Source organism: Amblyraja radiata, chromosome 8 (genome assembly GCF_010909765.2).
Source record: "Amblyraja radiata isolate CabotCenter1 chromosome 8, sAmbRad1.1.pri, whole genome shotgun sequence".
NCBI lineage: Eukaryota > Metazoa > Chordata > Chondrichthyes > Rajiformes > Rajidae > Amblyraja > Amblyraja radiata.
The window spans coordinates 65,918,152-65,937,942 of NC_045963.1; the positions used below are offsets into that span (position 1 = coordinate 65,918,152).

Consider the following 19,791-nt stretch of genomic DNA (forward strand, 5'->3'; position numbering starts at 1 on the left):
TGGGAAATCCGATCGCCCGACTGCGGATGGTTCGACTACCCCTAGAATAAAAAAGGAAGAAGATCGGACTTTATCGCCTACCAACACAGTAAAGAATGTGGGGAATCCACTGTGGTGGATGTTTATGTTAACTTTTATGTAGTTGTGTGTCTTGTCGCTTTTTTTTTGTATGACTGTAAGGTAATTCAAATTTCACTGTGCCTTAATTGGTATATGTGACAATAAACTGACCTTGAAGCCTTGGAAGTTGTGCAGAAACTGACTTTAAACTTAATTTCCTAAGATCTAAAGTTAGCCAAAGTTATAGATTCCACTGATGAATTGATGTCAAGATCTTGAGACGGGTGGATAGATGCTAGGTTCTGCCACTGCTCATTATTCAAATGTTACTGTATCTATGTGCCATTGCTTCAGCTGTGAAAGTGAGAGTCAGAACTGATTTGAAGAGAATCACTTTAATAGTTTCCCATTAATTATGCCATAGAATCCAATGCAGCAGGTGAAAGAAATTATTGATTAAATTCACAAGCTGCTCTTGCTAGTAGGTCAAAGGATGTAATTTCAACTGTTGGTAAGATAAGGCTCATGGGCAATCAGATAAAGAGACAGCCTGAAAATGCGGAGCGTCTTCTACAGTCTATGTTGTGTGCCGAGCATTCAAAAGTGGAAACTGATCTCAGCTGCAAGGCATGGATTATTCACGGCGTACATTTCAACCACTATTGCAAGAAGCAAGCACAAATAGTTGACAGCTTTCCAACAGCGGAACAAGTTGCCAGCACTACGAGTTCTCAGGCCTCCTTCAAACACCACATAACCATCACCAAAAGAGCAGCCCTGGTGTTAAGAAGAATGAGTAGCCCTGACTGCGATGACCACCATGTTGGATGAACCTAATGTTCTTCAACCCTTCAATTAATAGTGGATCATTTTACTTATGTTTATCACACTGGATGCCTCTCCAATCAATTAATTTCTTGCACAGGTATTGAGATAATAGACAGCCACAGAGTGCAGAAAATAAGACACTCTTCCTATGCATTTTATAGCAGGAGAGTTGATTTTGAAAAGGTTGCTGTTCCAAAACACAAGGAACCCCTAGCCCACCAAGGAGCCCAGCATACAAATGGGCTCTTAACAGTTCGTATCGGTGGCCAACAGTAACTAGGGACCAATACATGGCAACGTCAGTATTATCCACATCAAGGCTTAGGTTAATTATTGTCACATGTACCATGGTAAAGTGAAAAGTTTTTTATTGCATGATATCCAATTAAATCAGATGATACCATACATAAATACAATCAAGTCAATCTCAAGTACAATAAATAAAATGGAAGATACAGAGTGCAGAATATACAGTAGTTCCCGGCATTGTGGCGCATCAGTTCCACAAAGTCCAAAGTCTGCAATAGGGTAGAGGTGAATCAGACAGTCCTAGCTTATGGAAGGACTATTCAGAAGCCGGATAACAGGGGAAAAAGTTATTCCTGAGTCTGATGGTGTGTACTTTCAAGCTTTTGTACCTTCTGCCAGATGGGAGCACAGAAAAGAAGGAATGACTGGGGTGGGACAAATCTTTGATTATGTTGGCTGCTTTTCCGAGGCAGGGTAAAGTGCAGATGGAGTCATTGATGGGAAGTCTGGTCTGTGTGATCAAAGAACCATGGCATAAAGGGAAAGCTAAGTGATTACTTGGGGCAAGAAATTGCAACCTTCACGTGGTCCGCCCTGTTTCGACGAATGCAATCAACCTGGCGTGCACAATCAAATAAGTTTTTGATTCCTACAACTTTAGGCTGTGTATGCCATACGCAAGAAGAAGAAGTGATTACATAATGGGGAAATTAATTAATTAGGATGATAGGCCTGATTAAAGGGGATACCTGTATGTAGCAAAATATATAAAAAGGAAATAATAATTGTACTGGGCAGTTTTTATAGTTTGGGTATAGATTCTTTATTAATTAAAATATTTATCGATCTATTATTTGAGAAATTTATTGCATTAATATTTGTTTTTTAATGATTTCTATAGGTCAAGAACGATTTGGCAATATGACACGAATATATTACAAAGAAGCTGTTGGAGCTATTATAGTCTTTGATATATCTCGGCGTTCCACATTCGACGCGGTTCTGAAATGGAAAAGCGACATGGACAAAAACGTGAAGCTGCCCGATGGGAAGCCTATCCCTGCCGTGCTCTTGGCCAACAAGTGTGATCAGCAGTGGGATGGTGTGGAGAACAATAAGGCAATGATGGACCACTATTGTAGGGACAATGGCTTTGTGGCTTGGTTTCAAACCTCAGCAAAGGTTAGTGATGATAAGTCGCCCTTTGGGACGCTGTAGCATTATAATCCTGTATCAGCCCAACGTCAACAGACTGTTGGTACACAAAATTGCTGGGGAAACTCAGCGGGTGCAGCAGCATCTATGGAGCGAACACTTTGTCAACAGACTGTTGCTTTTTGGTTAAGTGTCACTTCTGGCTGAGTGGATTCAGAGGGTTGAGTCTCTACTTCAGAGGAAGCTCAGAACTATTGGGTGTTATGTCTGTTGGATCAGATATTGAAGCAAAGCTTTGAGTGTCAATAATCCCACGGCAATTGGTCTCCGTGGGCCGAAGGGCCTGTTTCCACGCTGTATCTCTAAACTAAACTAAACTAAGGGAGGGATAGGCATTCCAGTATTGTAATAGGAGGTGTGACTTGGAATGTTTTCCCTCGGTTCTCATTATTTGCTGGAGGAACTCAGCAGTTTGAGCAGCATCAGTGGGGGTAAGGCATTGGTGAAGTTGCAGGTCAAAATCCTGAAACATTGACTGTTCCTTTCCCACACCGATGATGCTTGACTTGCTGAGTTCCTCCAGTTGTTTGTTGCTTCCAGATTCCAGCATTTGAGATCTCTAATGCCTTAATTATCTGCTGATTTGTTATAAAACAACTATATCTACATATGTGCACATTGAAGAGATAGTCACTTTGTTCAGTTTTGTTAAATAGCTCTAACTTGTGATTTCAAAATCAATCACCCCTTTCATTAATACATTCAATGGAATGCATGATGTTCACTTGGAAGCCGGTGGATATATGGAATGAACTGCCAGAGGAGGTAGTTGAGGCAAGTACAATAACGAATGAATGAATAAGTTTATTGACCAAGTATGTACACATACAAAGAATTTGCCTTGGTGCTCCGCTCGCAAGTAACACGACATACAGTAACAATTAAGAATGACACATTAAACATTAATAATAAAACATTATCGATTAAACTTGTGAATTAAATAAAATACCAGAGCAAAGGGAGGCTACAGATTTTTGGTTATTGAGTAGAGCTACTACTCGTGGGGGAAAAAAATGTTTTTATGTCTGGCTGTGGCAGCTTTGACAGTCCGGAGTCGCTTTCCAGAGGGAAGTGCTTCGAGTCCGAGATGATCTTACCCACTCGCTTCCTGGCGCCAGTTGTTCGGCACAGGGCTTGAGGGTAGAGCAGGAAACATTGTCCGATCCTGGAGATTTCCGGATTTCCTGTCTTCTAAATAGCCTCTCCACCTCCTCAATTTCTATTGTTAGTGATGTAGAAGTGGCCAGACAATATTTATAAGGCACTTGGATAAGTACATGAATAGGAAAGGTTTAGAGGAATATGGACCAGATGCGGGCAAGTGGGACTAGATTAGACAGGGCATCTTGGTCGGCATGGACGAGTTGGGCTGAAGGGCCTATTTCAACGTGTGTGACTCTGACTCTAAAATAGGAAGTAGTATTTTATTTGGAAAATTTAATTTTAGGTATTTAAATTTATTAATATTTAATTTTTAATACTTAAAAAAAAATGTGAAGGGCATTTTTAGGACCTGAGAGTTAATCACATGTTGTGTTTTATCTGGGAATATTTCTGGTGAGTTCCTATCCCTCATGGATAACGAGGACTTAGTGTGCAGGACCGGGTTCGATCCTGACTACAAGTGTCGTCTGCACAGAGTTTATACCTGTGGTCCCTGTGACTGCATGGGTTTTCTCCGGGTATTCTGGTTTCCTCACACTTTCCAAAAGTTTACAGGGTTTTTTAGGTTAATCGGTTACTGTAAATTGTCCCTAGTATGTAGGATAATGCTCAGGGTAAGTGTTGGTCGGCACAGACTCGGTGGGCCAAAGGGCCTGTTTCCTCACTATATCTCGAAAGCCTAAGTAAGTTAGTTTATTGGCCATGTATTCACATACAAGGAATCTTGCAAACCGATGTATTGGAGTATGTGAGCAATATTTCAGGCACTGAGACTAATAGTGATTAAGTAAAATAAAAAGGGTGCATGGAGAAAGAGGAAGAGGAAATAGCCTTTTTCAAGGAGTTTCACAATCTGGTCCAAAAATGTGTAGTTACCAGAAGAGAACTAGAGAGTAACAGCAGCTGCCTCTTTCATCATTTAGTAAGGTTTTAAATAAACCGCAGGTTAGGAGACTCGCAGTGGAGATAGGGGTGCATGGTTATGGACTGATGCTAATCAATTTGATCAAAGTGGCAGAAGGATGCCCCTTCAAGCCTGTTCCACAATTCAGTCAAGTTGTGACCTCTCAGTAAACCTCCACCATTCACTGCATTTCTATAGGTAACGGTACACAGCAAGACTCTTCCAGCCATAGTCTTCATTTCATTTGACGTGCCACATTTCATTCCTAACTTTTCAGTCAGAAATTTCATGGCTCAAGTCCCTGTCTTGAGGCATTTGCACAAAAATTCAAGCTAATATTGCAATTAGGTGCTGAATTTGGTGAATTAGGTGAATTAGGTGCTAATATTGCAATTAGGTATTGAGGTGCTGAAGGTAATACCTTTCAGAGAAACTATGGTCCTAATCGGGCTAGTTCTGAACGGTCCTTCTATAAGCTGGGGTACTGTCCAATTCACCGCTACCCCGTTGAGGACATTGGACTTGGTCTAAGGAACTGATGCACAACATTGCTGAGAACTATTCTGCAATCTGATTGTATCTATGAATAGTATATCCGATCTGTTTGGATAGCATGCAAAATAAAACCTTTCTCTGTCCTACATTTGACAATAATAAACCTAAACCATCTTGAGTGAATCCCACACTACATTTTTTGAAAAAGCAATTATCCCAATATCGAAGCCAATGGTTATGGTTATCTTTCAATCAACGTATCAAAATTGTAATATTCTCTTATTGTTATTTGTGGGAACTTCCTATATGTGGATCAATGTCTTCATTAGAGAGAGTTAGCTTCAAATTACCACTGCCATTGACGTGTAAATACCTCTTCTAAATCCCCCCTGAATCTCCAGCTAATGTTGCAAGGTTTGTTCTGCATTGTGGATTTTCTCAGAATCTTTTTCCATAGTCACCTTATCAAATTCGTTTAAACACATCAATTAGATTGCCACCCAATCTCAAAACTCAAAGGAAAGACCAGCTGGGTTACTTCCTATTACTGTAATCCTCTTAAATTCCAATATTATGCTTATCTCCTTAAGATGAGTAAACTAAGCCGCCTGCCTAGAAAGTTTCTTCTCTGATAGTAGGCATCATGGATGATATAAAGAGGACATTTCTTCATTGATGTAAGCAGAGAGAATGCAGAATTATAAGATTGGAAGAGATGCTGCTGAAAGTAAATTTTAAAGAATCATTGCATCTTTCACTATTTCTAATCATCTGAAGAAAATACAGCCAATGAAGTCTTTGAAATATATTTAATGTTATTTAGAAATAAGATGAAATATTTATGCATAGACTGCTCCAACAGACAACAGTGTAACATTGATCATGTTTTAGAAATGTTGTTGAAGATTAAATATTGGTTCTGATATTGATATAGCTCCTATTCAGGAGAGTACCCTGGGTTCTGCCCAAGAGGGTAGATAGGGTCTTGTATGTATGTATTCTAAAGGGTAACATTTCCAACACTGTTTAAGTAGCAGTCTGAGCTTTTGTGGGTAGCATGGAGGCGCAGTGGTAGAGCTGCTGCCTGACAGTGCTAGTAACCCGGGTTCGATCCTCGGTACAGACCTCGGATGCTGTCTGTACGGAGTTTGTATGTTCTCCCCGTGACCGTGTGGGTTTTCTCCGGATGCTCCGGTTTCCTTCCACATTTCAAAGACATACAGGTTTGCAGGTTAATTGGCTTTGGTAAGAATTTTAAATTGTCCCTAGTGTGTAGGATAGTGCTAGTGTATGGGAATCACTGGCCAGTGTGGACAAGGTGGGCCAAAGAGCTAGTTTCTACACTGTATCTCTAAACTAAACTAAACGTTGCTGAAATAACTCTTAAGGCAACAAGTTCTGATTTAAAAGAGATTAAAAAGATGGATTGCATCAGGAGAGCAGCATGCTTATGAACCACAATGCTAGTCATAATGAAGTGGGTTGGACCAACACATGAATCAGAGAGAGTTCTCCATGTCAACATTTATTCCTTAAAAAAAGTTGATAATTTCATGATTTAAAAAAAAAAAATTTGCTGCATGCGAATTTGCTGCTACATTTCCTATATCCAATTGACAGGAAAGGACTTTGAACAGTTTGGAATGTCTTGGGTGTTATGCTCCTTCAAGGGTTTTCTTTGATAATTTGAGTTGCACTCCCTTGCCCCCAGATATGTTTTGCAACAAGTTTATTTTTAATGAAGTATTTTCTCTGATGTTTGCAGGACAATATAAACGTTGATGAAGCCATGCGATTTTTGGTGGGGAATATTCTAACCATCGATTGCATCCATGTATCAGAGGACACTGACGCAGATGATAAAATTAAATTAACAGAATACACCGAAGAGCCCGAAAGCAAATCGCAGTGCTGCTAATGCACCATGTCTGTCTCCTGGCAATGTCTTATTATGGCTTCCAGAATGCATATTATTCAGATTATTTTTTTATATGACACTGAAGTGGATGATTGTTAAACAAAGCTACCGTGCTTTCGGCATGACTATTTCAGCTAACAACCATTGAAACTGAATTTTTCATCCTAGTTCTAATTAAAAGTTGTGAAATGGTAAGCGCAATTCTACACATCTTTTCCATCACCTATTTTGCAAAACCATTTGGAAAAAACCTTAAGAATGTGGTTATTATGTCAATTTTTCCACACAGAAACTATTTTGAGCAGTAGATAGACATGAAATGCTGCAGTATCTCCATTGCAGGACAGCATCTTGGGCTTCCTGGTTTGTACATTTTGTAATGCTAAAGAATAGGGAAATCACATAATAGTCACGTAACAGGTTGAGTGGTATCAATATTTACATCATACTGGTCACAAGTGCCAAAGGGAACAGTTTCTGTAAAATATTATTTACATGAATTTGCTGATCTAAAACCAGTTCTTGCAGGTATTGCTCTTTTCGTGCCTATTCTTGCTCCATGCTGGTCCTCGTTGGCATCATTCAAAGCCATGGGGGCACAGGTTCCACACCTATGCTGAGGAGTCCAGTTCGCTCCTTCACTGCTTGTTTTGTCTTCCTGGTAAACTTGTATCCTCCCTGAATGAATTGCAGTTTCATTGGTCCATGCTACTATCTCCTTGTCTGAGCAACTAATGACATCCTGACCATTATCTTTGGCTAAACCATATAGTAAACAACCTTACTGTGCTCTTTGACTCTTGAGATGAGCTTCTGAGTACCTATCAACCCCACAACAAAGACTAACTAATTTTACCTCTACTACATCACTTATCTGTCCATCATAGCAAATTAGTTCCCCTTGTCCAAGCTACCAATTCTGAAGAAGGGTCTCGACCTGAAACGTCACCTATTCCTTTTCTCCAAAGATGCTGCATGACCTGCTGAATTACTCCAGCATTTGTGCCTACCTTTTTCCAAGTCACTAGGTAATTCTTAAACATTTTAGTTAGATCTCCCACATATATTCAAGTCTGCAAACTATCCTCAAAACTTAAAACCTAGCTGTCCAGGAATTATTATGGTGAATTTATGCTGCAGCCTTAATAAGACCAATCAAATATGGCTACCTCAAAGTGCAGAACCCAGAGGTCAATGCATTAATCCACATCAGACCCAACCCTAGCTCAGTATAGCTGCAACATAATTCCCATCCTTTTATGTTCCAGCACTCTCAAACTAGACCAACGTTACATTAGCCTCTTTAAAAATATATATTTTTAGGTGCTTGGGTCCAAAGTCTGCAGCATCATTCTTTTTTAGGAACTATTCTGATCTATCTTGGGTTCAAAATGAGTAACATCGCACTTTGAATGCCATTCAGCACTCTCATGATCTATCAATGTCAATTTGCAGCTTCATGCGACCAGCACACAATTTACTGTATCACCTATATTAATGTAAGGCTCCCAGTTGCTTCATGCAGGGCAATTGATGAATGAACTGAGCAGTTCCTATACTGTTCCAGGCAGAAGCCACCAGTCAATCCTTTCAGGTTGTATGTATACTCTTTATGACCTTGTAATCCATTTCTGGTGTCGGGCAAATGCAGAGTCTACTTTCTTTTGTGCACTTATTTATCTTGACAAAGATTTACCAAATTAACTGTCTTTTGGTGATGTGTGTAAATCGACCCACTGGTATTCCCAACATGTGCCACAGAAAGCTTTAGAGGACAAGTAAATGGATATTTTTAAGGCATAGATAGATTCTTGATTAATACGTGTGTCAGGGGTTATGGAGAGGAGGCAGAGGAATGGGTTGAGAGGGAAAGATAGATCAGCCATTATTGAATGGCGGAGTAGACTTGATGGGCCGAATGGCCTAATTCAGCCGCGATCACATGAATTTATGGTATTTCTGTGACATGAGTTCAGATTATAAATCAGACTTTTAATGATCATTGCACAATATTCAATCATTCTATCCTGAACAGATTCCAGTAACTGACATTTATGCCAAAAAGTATTTTGTTGTTTTTATTACCTTTGCCCTTACATAAGTCTCAGACAGGTTTCTGCAAACGCACAGTTTTCACCAGTAGTCCTAACCATCTAGAAAGATAAAAACAGCAAGTGCATAGAAACTCTAGTGCTGCAAACTCTTCCACAAGTCACACACCATCCTGACTGCCAAATGCACCACTGTCCTCTTTCACATGATGACAATATTGGAAACCTCCAAATGACAGCATGGCGGGGCAAATAACAATGACCTCTGTTTTAACACTTTCCCAGTGTTATTCTCTAGCTGATAATTATTTGGTATGCGCAAAGAGGCTGTTACCCTTCTTACATTGAAACACTGAATACATTTCAAATAAACTATAAAACAATTTGGAATATCCCGAAAGGGATTTGAAAGGTGCTATGCAAATGCAAGTTGTCTTCCTCATTCATGCAATCATTTTCCTCAGAACTGTACTGAGGATTCAGTCAGAATTACGTTCTTGAGTCCCGGATAGAGACTAACTTTATTGTAATATCTCTTGCCTCCTCTGATCCTTCTTCAAGTCTACATGTGATCTAATGTCTCAATACTATGGGAGATTGATAATTGTATTGTTAAATATGATCTGAGAATGTAGCCTCACCGTTTACACTTAAACCAATGACACTCCACTCTATTTCACTATCACCTCTCTTGACTCCTCCATTTCTCTAATTTGTCAGGTTGTTGCTTTAACACCCAGCACTGGATGAGTAGTAATTTCTTCTAACTAACTGTAGAAACAACACTTTGTGTGTTAAATAGCCACTACGCCATCAAGGTAGAATGCTAAATATTGTGAAGATTAATGTGATTATCTTCGCTTGTTGTCACACACTTGTCACCATTTGTAGCCTTCATCCGCACCCCTGTCCCTGATCAAAAATATCATGACCGCTCAAGATCTTTGGGTCATAATTTACTTTTAAGATGAGCTTCAGACCACAATTCTGCACTAATAGTCTGCTTCCACCTTTATAACATTGATGGATTGCAGCCCTGCCTCAACTCGCATACTGCTGCTGAAATCCTCAGACAATCCTATTTATACATCTATTCCAATTCACTCTTATCCTGCCTCCTGTGCTCTGCTGCTTATGATCTAATTAACAAGAATTCCTATTTGTCCATTGCTTCTAGGTTTGGTGAGTTAAATTGTTTCCTAGTTCAGAAATGCTTTGAATTTATAATCCTAATCTCTCCATGGCTGTGCCCCTTCCTAAATCTGTAATCTTCCCCCTGGCACTTTAACTCTTGAAGATATCTGTTCTCTAATTCCTGGTTCCTGCTCTTCCATGAATTTGATTGCTCCAATATCTTTGGCCATGCTACCAGAGCACCATTCTCTAGAAATTCAATTTTAAGTATCCGAGTCTCCTGTCTCTTCTCCTTCACCACACCCTTTTGAACCTACCTCTTTGGCCAAGGCTTTGGTCATTTGCCTTACTTGAAACAAGTGGGGATCTGCTAATTTGGGTTTGGTAACACTCCATTGAAGTGCCTTGGGATATTTTGCTGTATTAAAAGCAATATAATGAAAAATGAAGCAAGTGTAATACTCCTCGGTGTCTTGTTTGGTAACATTAAAGTTTTTATCCTCCTGCATTTGGTTTGTCTGAAATTATTAAGCCATGGACATGTTTATCTGATAAAGCTGAAATATGAGCAGTGTCATTTGAGAATGAACACTTTCTATTACTGAATTTTGTAACATATCGTCGTTATTTTTTATGCTGAGGCAGAAGGATAAATTCCCTCATTCATTGCGAAATTGAAAATGGTTTTGAAACAATAATTTACAAATTGAAGATTAAAATCTCCAATGTATTTCATTTTAAATATTGACAGTCAAGCACATTCTAAGACATTCTAAGATCAGTCTGAAGAGGAGTCTCGACTGGAAACATTGCCAATTCCTTCTCTCCATAGATGCTGCCTCACCTGCTGAGTTTCTCCAGCATTTTGTGTCTACATTCGAAGACATCTCAGATTAAAACACAAAAAAAGGTAATTTCCTGCAACTTTCTACCCGTCACACACTTAGGTGTCCTTGAGACTCTTGAAAGGCGCCCATAAATAAAATTTATTATTATTATTATTATTGAGGTAACAACATATTCATATCCTTTCTTTAAGAATGAACTGCAAATGCTGCAAAATCGAAGGTAGACAAAAGTGCTGGAGAAACTCAGCGGGTGCAGCAGCATCTATGGAGCAAAGGAAATAGGCAACTGTTTTGGGCCGAAACCCTTCTTCAGACTGATGTAGAGTGTGTGTGGAGGGGGGAGAGAACACCTCTGCTCGGTCCGCAATAATTGAATTGAATTGAATTGAATTCCTTTATTGTCATTCAGACCTTACGGTCTGAACGAAATTTCGTGCCGGATATTTCGTGCCGAAATAACCTACCGGATCTCCCGGTGGCTCAGCACTTCAACTCCCCCTACCATTCCAAATCCGATCTTTCTGCCCTGGGCCTCCTCCATGGCCAAAGTGAGCACCACCGGAAATTGGAGGAGCAGCATCTCATATTTCGCTAAGGCAGTTTATAGCCCAGCGGCATGAACATTGACTTCTCCAATTTCCAGCAGCCCTTATTGTCTCCTCCCCTTCTCAGCTCTCACTCAGCGCTCTGGCTCCTCCTCTTCCTTTCTTCTTCCCCCCCCCCACCCTACATCAGTCTGAAGAAGGGTTTCGGCCTGAAACCTAGCCTATTTCCTTCGCTCCACAGATGCTGCTGCACCCGCTGAGTTTTTCCAGCACTTTTGTGTATATTCATATCCTTTATTGTAACTGGGTCAAAATTGTGGAACTTGTTAACAATTTTTATTAGTTTAGTTCAGAGATAAAGCGGGGAAACAGGCCCTTCGGCCCACCCAGTCCATGCTGACCAGTGATCCCCGCACATTATCACTTTCTACACATACGAGGGACAATTTACACTTATACCAAGCCAATTAACTGACAAAACTACACGTCTTTAGAATAATTTATCTTGTTTGCTATTGAGGGAGTGCAGCGTAGGTTTACAAGGTTAATTCCCGGGATGGCGGGACTGCATATGCTGGGAGAATGGAGCAACTGGGTTTGCACACTCTGGAGTTTAGAAGGATGACAAGGGATCTCATGGAAACATATAAGATTGTTAAGGGTTTGGACACGCTAGAGGCAGGAAACATATTCCCGATGTTGGGGGAGTCCAGAACCAGGGGCCACAGTTTAAGAATAAGGAATAAGCCATTTAGAACGGAGACGAGGAAACACTTTTTCTCACAGAGAGTGGTGAGTCTGTGGAATTCTCTGGCTCAGTGGGCGGTGGAGGCAGGTTCTCTGGATGCTTTCAAGAGAGAGTTAGATAAGGCTTAAAAATTGGGCTCTTAAAAATAGTGGAGTCAGGGGATATGGAGATAAAGCATGAACGGGGTACTGATTGGGGATGATCAGCCATGATCACATTGAATGGCGGTGCTGGCTCGAAGGGCCGAATGGCCTACTCCTGCACCTATTGTCTATTGTTTTTGGAATGTGGGCAAAATCATTATTAATCACCCTCACTAATTGCCCTTGAGAAAGGGGTGATGACTTGTTGCCTTGTACTGCTGCAGTCCGTATGGTGAATGTCATCCCACAGTGCTGTTGGTTTGGGAGTTTCAGGACTTAGCCCCAGCAATAATGAAGGAATAGTGACAAACTTCCTTGTCAGCTGTGCAGTTTAGGTTTATTATTGTCATGTGTACTGAAGTACAGTGAAAAGCTTTGATTTGCATGCTATTCAAACAGATCATAATACTGCACATAACATACGATCAAGCTAGACTCAAGTATGTATGTAGTAAGTACGCAGAGCAAAGGGAAAGATACCGACTGCAGACTATGGTTCTCATTGTTGTAATGCAACAGTTCAAGAGACAGTGTTCAATGTCCGCAATGGTGTAGAGGAGAATCGGAGAGGATCCTATGCAAGGACCATTCAGAAGCTTCATCACAGTGGAGAAGATGCTGTTCCTGAGTCTGGTGGTGCATGCATTCAAGTTTCTGTGTGTTCTGCCACATAGTGGGGAGAAAAAGGAATGACAGGGGCGTGGGCCAAGTATTTGATTTTGTTGGCTGTTCTTCAAAGGCAGCATGAAGTGTTGATAGAATCAATCACGTTAACCCCCTGCTTTACTCACTCTATACCCATGACTTCGAAGCCGGACATAGTGCGAACTCCATCATCAAGTTTGCCGACGACACCACTGTTGTTGGACGAATCACAGATGGTGATGAGTCAGAGTACGGAAGTGAGATTGACGAATTGTCCAAATGGTGCCAGCACAACAACCTGGCTCTCAACACCAGTAAAACAAAGGAACTGATTGTGAACTTTGGTAGGGGAAGGATGAGGACCCACAATCCTGTTTACATCAATGGAACGATGGTGGAGAGGGTCAAAAACTTCAAATTCCTGGGCGTGCGTATTTCTGAAGATCTTTCCTGGATCCAGCACACTGATGCAATTATAAAGAAGGCACATCAGCGCAACTATTTCCTGAGAGGATTACGGAGATTCGGCATGTCAAAGAGGATTCTCTTGAACTTCTACATGTGCACAGTAGAGAGCATGCTGACTGGTTGCATCGGAGCCTGGTTCGACAACTTGAACACCCAAGAGCGGAAAAGACAGCAAAAAGTTGTGACCACTGCCCAGTCCATCACCGGCTTTGACCTCCCCACCATCGAAGAGATCCATCGAAGATACTGCCTCTAAAAGGCAGCCAACATCATCAAAGACCCACACCATCCTGTCCACACACTGACAACTGTAACATCACGCCTGACAACTGTAACGTCCAGGTTCAGGAACAGATTCTTCCCTATAGCCATCAGGCCATTAAACACAACAAATAAGCTCTGAACTGCAACAGACTATTATTATTATTGCACTATATTTGTTATTTATTGAATATGCGTGCATGTGTATACATACACTGAACTTTTTTTCTTCTCTCGTTATGTATTATTTTTACATATTCTGTTGTGCTGCAGCAAGTAAGAATTTCATTGTCCTACCTGGGGCATATGACAATAAAACACTCTTGACTCTGGATGGGGAGACTGGTCTGTGTGATGGACTGGGCTTCATCCACAACTCTGCATTTTCTTGCAATTTTGTGCAGAGCTGTTCCTAAGCCAAGCTGTGATACAACCTAACAGTTGAAACGTTTGATTTCTATGTTGTATCTGGAGAAGTTTGTAAGACTCATTGGAGACCAAGAGAATTTCCTCAATCATACAGTGTGGAAACAGGCCCTTTGACCCAATGTGACCACACCGACCAACATATTCCAGCACCACCAGTCCCTCCTGCCCGTTTTTGGTCCATATCCCTCCAAATCCGTCCTATCCAGGTACCTGTCTAACAGTTTCTTAAATGTTGGGATAGTCCCAGCCTCAACTACCTCCTCTGTCAGCTTGTTCCATACATTCACCTCCCTTTGTGTGAAAAAGTTACCTCTCCGATTCCTATTAAATCTTTTCCCCGTCACCTTGAACCCATGTCCTCTGGTCTTTGATTCCCTTACTCTGGGCAAGAGACTCTGTGCATCTACCCAATCTATTCCTCTCATGATTTTATACACCGCAATAAGATTACCCCTCATCCTTCTGCGCTCCAAGGAATAGAGTCCCAGCCTACTCAACCTCTCCCTATAGCTCAGACCCTCTAGCCCTGGCAACATCCTTGTAAATCTTGTCTGTACCCTTTTCAGCTTGACAACATCTTTCCGAAAACATGGTGCCCAGAAGCGAACACAATACTCTAAAGTGCAAACTCACCAACATCCTATACAACTGCAACATGACCTAGTGTTAAAGAAGGAACTGCAGATGCTGGAAAATTGAAGGTAGTCTGAAGAAGGGTTTCGGCCCGAAATGTTGCCTACTTCCTTCGCTCCATAGATGCTGCTGCTCCATAGAAACCCGCTGAGTTTCTCCAGCACTTTTGTCTACCTGCAACATGACCTATAGTTCTCTGACCAGTCTTACTGTCTCCAACCACATTTTATCCCTATTTTGTTACCTCCTCCCAACTAACAATGATCTATTCTACATTTTCCTTGAACTCCATTCCCTTGGTCCTGTTTTCACACCTTACACTTCCTTATCTATACACATCCTTATCTATGTACCGTCCACTCCCCTGACATCAGCCTGAAGAAGGGTCTCGACTCAAACATCACCCATTCCTTTTCTCCAGAGATGTTGGGTCCCGCTGAGTTAGTCCAGCATTTTGTGCCTATTCTCTATACCCAATACTCTGACTGATGAAGGCCAATGTGCGAAATGCCATTTTGCCCAACCTATCTACCTGCGACTCTACCTTCAAGGAACCATGCACCTGCGCTCCTAAATCCTTCTGTTCTACCACATTCTCCAGATCCCTACCATTGCTGTCATTTCTCTGTAGTCTCCATAGGAAGGGGAACCTCGGATTGTGGTGGTCCCATGCACCTGCTGTCTTTGGTACAAGAGATTTGGCAGGTGGTGCAGGAGCAGTGCATATTGTAGATGGTATGCAGTACAGCCACTGAAACGATAGTACATTTTGTAGATGGTATGCAGTACAGCCACAATATACCAGGGTGGAAGGATTGAATGTTTCGATTGTTGGATGGAGTGCCAATCTAGTAAGATATTTGTTCTGGATTATGTCTTTGCTTTTTGACTGGTGATGGACCTGGACTAATTCAGGAAAGTGAAGAGTGTTCCATCAGGCATGACTTGTACCTTGTAGATAGTGAAAAGGCTGTGCTTTAGATCCCGCTAGGAACATTGTGTGCAGTTCTGGTCATCACCTGTTCCTTTTCTTCAGATATGCTGCCTGACCCATAAGGTCATAAGTGACAGGATCAGAATTAAGCCATTCGGCCCATTGCTTGCTCCACCATTCAATCATGGCTGATCTATCTCTCTCTCCTAACCCCATTCTCCTGCCTTCTCCCCATACCCCCTGACATATTAATCAAGAATCTATATATCTCTGCCTGAAAAATATCCATTGACTTGGCCTCCACAGCCTTCTGTGGCAAAGAATTCCACAGATTCACCACCCTCTGACTAAAGAAATTCCTCATCTCATTCCTAAAGGAACGTAATTTAATTCTGAGGCTATGACCTCCAGTCCTAGACTTTCCCACGAGTGGAAACATCCTCTCCACGTCCACTATCCAAGCCTTTCACTCTTCGGTACGTTTCAATGAGTTACTGCTGAGTTGCTCCAGAATTTGATGTATATCTTCGGTATAAACCAGCATGTGCAGTTTCTTCCTACACCTTATACTTCTACGTCGGGTTGTGCGCAGCCTGCATCCAATCCCGAAGATAGACACAAAAAGTCAAAACTAACAATGGCCTGTTCCCTTCATCATCGTTACTTTTTTTGCATATATTTCATTCATTTGTTGTACATAGTTCTATATCACCGCCTTTATCTCTCGTTTCCCTTTCCCCACGACTCTCTATCCGAAGAAGGGTCTCCACCCGAAACGTAACCTATTCCTTTTCTCCAGAGATGCTACCTGACCCGTTGAGTTGCTCCAGTTTTTTGTGTCTACATTCGGTGTATCTACAGTTCCTTCCTGCAGTGTATCTAATAAGGGCAGTTGAACAGTTGGACGCGAGCCGCTCGTTCCGAGGACCGGCGCTAGGACCCGGCGGGATCGCCGTGCGGCCGCGTCCCGTTGCCGGGTAACGGCAGTTCGCCGCAGAAACAAAATGTCGAAAGGCGGTAAAAAGCGGGACTCGGTCCTGAAGACCAGCCCGTCCCCCGTTTACAGCGGGTAAGTGTGGAGTAAGCTGGGATTGGCCTCGGTAACACACACCACCCCCCTCCCCTCCACTGTCCTCCCCTACCCAACCCTGTCCTCCACTTCCTTGCCCTACCCTGCAATCCCCTCCCCCTCCCTTCCCCTGCTCTCCCCTCCCTTCCCCTACTCTCCCCTCTCCTCCAACCCTGCACCCCCCCACCCCTACCCAACCCGTCCTTCCCTACTCGGCCCTCCCCTACTTTGCCTTTCCCTACTTTGCCCTCCAAACCCCTGCCCTCCCCACCCTCCCCTCCATTACCCCTACCTTCTCCTGCCCTACATTACTCTTCCCTACCCTCCCCTGCTCTTCACTGCCCTCCCCGGCTCTGTGCTACCCTCACCTACCCAACCCTGCCCTCCCCTACTCTCCCCTACCCTTCACTGCCCTCTCTTATCTTCCCCTACCATCCCCTGCCCCCCTAACTGTCCTACCCTCACCTGCTCTTCCCTACCATCCCCTCCCCTACCATCCCCTCCCCTACCATCCACTCCCCTGCCCTTCCCTACCATCCGCTACCCTCCCCTCCCCCATGTTTCTTTGCATGGGAGATTGTGTCTCATGAAATTGATCGAGTTTGATTTGAAGAAGGTTGATGAGGGCAGGGTTGTATATGTAATGTATATGGAGTTCAGCAAGGCCTTTGATGATGTTCCACATGATAAGCTGCTCCAGAAAATTACACCGCATGAGATCCAGAAAGCGTTAGCTAACTGGATATAGAATTGGTTTCTGGTAGGAAACATGTTGGTGGTGGAACGTTGTTTCTTGGACTGGAGGCCGGTAACTAGGGTGTACAATAGACAATAGACAATAGGTGCAGGAGTAAGCCATTCGGCCCTTCGAGCAAGCACCGCCATTCAATGTGATCATGGCTGATCATCCCCAATCAGTATCCCGTTCCTGCCCTCTCCCCATATCCCCTGACTCCACTATTTTTAAGAGCCCAATCTAGCTCTCTCTTGAAAGCATCCAGAGAACCTGCCTCCACTGCCCTCTGAGGCAGAGAATTCCACAGACTCACCATTCTCTGGGGATCGGGTGCTCGTTGCATTACTGTTTGGCATTAAAATCAATTAATTGGATGAGAAAGTACGTGGCATGAATCGTAAGATTGCAAATAACATCAAAGTGATATCGTAGACCGAGAAGGTACACAAAAATGCTGGAGAAACTCAGCGGGTGCAGCAGCATCTATGGAGCGAAGGAAATTGGTGACGTTTCGGGCCGAAACCCTTCTTCAGACTGATAGGGGGTGGGGAGTAGTAAGGAAAAAGGGAGGAGGAGGAGCCCGAGGGCGGGGGGATGGGAGGAGACAGCTCGAGGGTTAAGGAAGGGGAGGAGACAGCAAGGGCTAGCAAAATTGGGAGAATTCAATTTTCATGCCCGCCGGACGCAGGCTACCCAGGCGAAATATGAGGTGCTGTTCCTCCAATTTCCGGTGTTGCTCACTCTGGCAATGGAGGAGACCCAGGACAGAGAGGTCGGATTGGGAATGGGAGGGGGAGTTGAAGTGCTGAGCCACCGGGAGTTCAGGTAGGTTGTCGTAGACAGAGAAGATGGTTATCAAGAATTACAGCAGGATCTTGATCAGATGGACAAGCTGATGAATGGGGAATGGAGTTTAATTCATATAAGTATGAAGGGTTGCATTTGGGAAGTCAAACCAAGTTATGACCTTCAAAATGAATGGTAGGGCAATGGGGAGGGTGGTAGAGCAGAGTGATACAGGAGTACAAGTACATAGTTTCCTAAAAGTGGTACATGTCTGCCAACAGTTTTCTGGCATCCTTGATTCCAGAACTTTTCCGGATTAAGGAAGACATAAATAATCTGCCGGAAATAGAAAGGGACCGGGGGTTAAATGAGATGGAGGAACTGAGTGAAAAGTGGTGTTAGGTAAATTGAATGGATTGAAGGCCGATAAATCCCCAGGGCCAGATAAGTTGCATCCCAGAATACTGAAGGAAGTAGCCGCAGAAATAGTGGATGCATTAGTGATAATTTTTCAAAAGTATTTAGATTCTGGAGTAGTTCCTGAGGATTGGAGGGAAGCTAATGTAACCCCACTTTTTAAAAAGGGAGGGAGAGAGCAAACGGGGAATTACAGACCAGTTAGTCTAACATCAGTAGTGGGGAAAATGCTGGAGTCAGTTATTAAAGATGGGATAGCAACACATTTGGAAAGTGGTGAATTCATTGGACAAAGTCAGCATGGATTTATGAAAGGTAAATCATGTCTATGACGAATCTTATAGAATTTTTTGAGGATGTAACTAGTAGAGTAGATAAGGGAGAACCAGTCGATGTGTTATATCTGGACTTTCAGAAGGCTTTCGACAAGGTCCCACATAAGAGATTAGTATGCAAACGTAAAGCACACGGTATTGGGGGTTCAGTATTGATGTAGATAGAGAACCATAGAGGGAGTACAGAGAAGGTTCACCAGACTGATTCCTGGGATGGCAGGACTTTCATATGAAGAAAGACTGGATAGACTCGGCTTGTACACGCTAGAATTTAGAAGATTGAGGGGGGATCTTATAGAAACTTACAAAATTCTTAAAGGGATGGACAGGCTAGATGCAGGAAGATTATTCCCGATGTTGGGGAAGTCCAGAACAAGGGGTCACAGATTAAGGATAAGAGGGAAGTCTTTTAGGACCGAGATGAGAAAATCATTTTTTACACAGTGAATCTGTGGAATTCTCTGCCACAGAAGGTAGTTGAGGCCAGTTCATTGGCTATATTTAAGAGGGAGTTAGATGTGGCCCTTGTGGCTAAAGGGATCAGGGGGTATGGAGAGAAGGCAGGTACAGGATACTGAGTTGGATGATCAGCCATGATCATATTGAATGGCGGTGCAGGCTCGAAGGGCGAATGGCCTACTCCTGCACCTATTTTCTATGTTTCTATGTTTCTATCTGTTTTGCCACACCAACGGCATCCGAGAGGAGTCCAACGGTACTGGATACCATCCCGTAAAGTCAGCCTCAGAGAGTACCAGAGCCCCGGCTGAAAGGGT

General features: G+C 42.6%; 2 protein-coding genes across 4 annotated transcripts in view; both read left to right on the top strand.

The window, feature by feature from the left end:
* rab32 (RAB32, member RAS oncogene family) overlaps nucleotides 1-18,438 on the top strand; it is a 26,840-nt gene extending 8,402 nt beyond the window's left edge. Inside the window, exons 2-5 of one of the 3 annotated variants that reach the window (XR_004412931.1) lie at nucleotides 2,039-2,319; nucleotides 6,681-7,904; nucleotides 15,453-15,457; nucleotides 18,428-18,438. Coding sequence is in view for 2 of the 3 variants with exons in the window: in XM_033026115.1 (XP_032882006.1) it covers nucleotides 2,039-2,319; nucleotides 6,681-6,833 (434 nt within the window). In the remaining variant the exon portion in view is untranslated. Of the gene's footprint in view, nucleotides 1-2,038; nucleotides 2,396-2,470; nucleotides 2,730-6,680; nucleotides 10,525-15,452; nucleotides 15,458-18,427 lie in introns of those variants that run through there. The other 2 variants (XM_033026116.1, XM_033026115.1) reach the window with 2 other exon arrangements.
* Nucleotides 16,626-19,791, top strand: part of adgb (androglobin) — a 213,904-nt gene continuing 210,738 nt past the window's right edge. Inside the window, exon 1 of the mRNA XM_033026113.1 lies at nucleotides 16,626-16,741. Within this exon, the coding sequence (XP_032882004.1) occupies nucleotides 16,677-16,741 (65 nt within the window). The 5' untranslated portion in view covers nucleotides 16,626-16,676. The remainder of the gene's footprint in view (nucleotides 16,742-19,791) is intronic.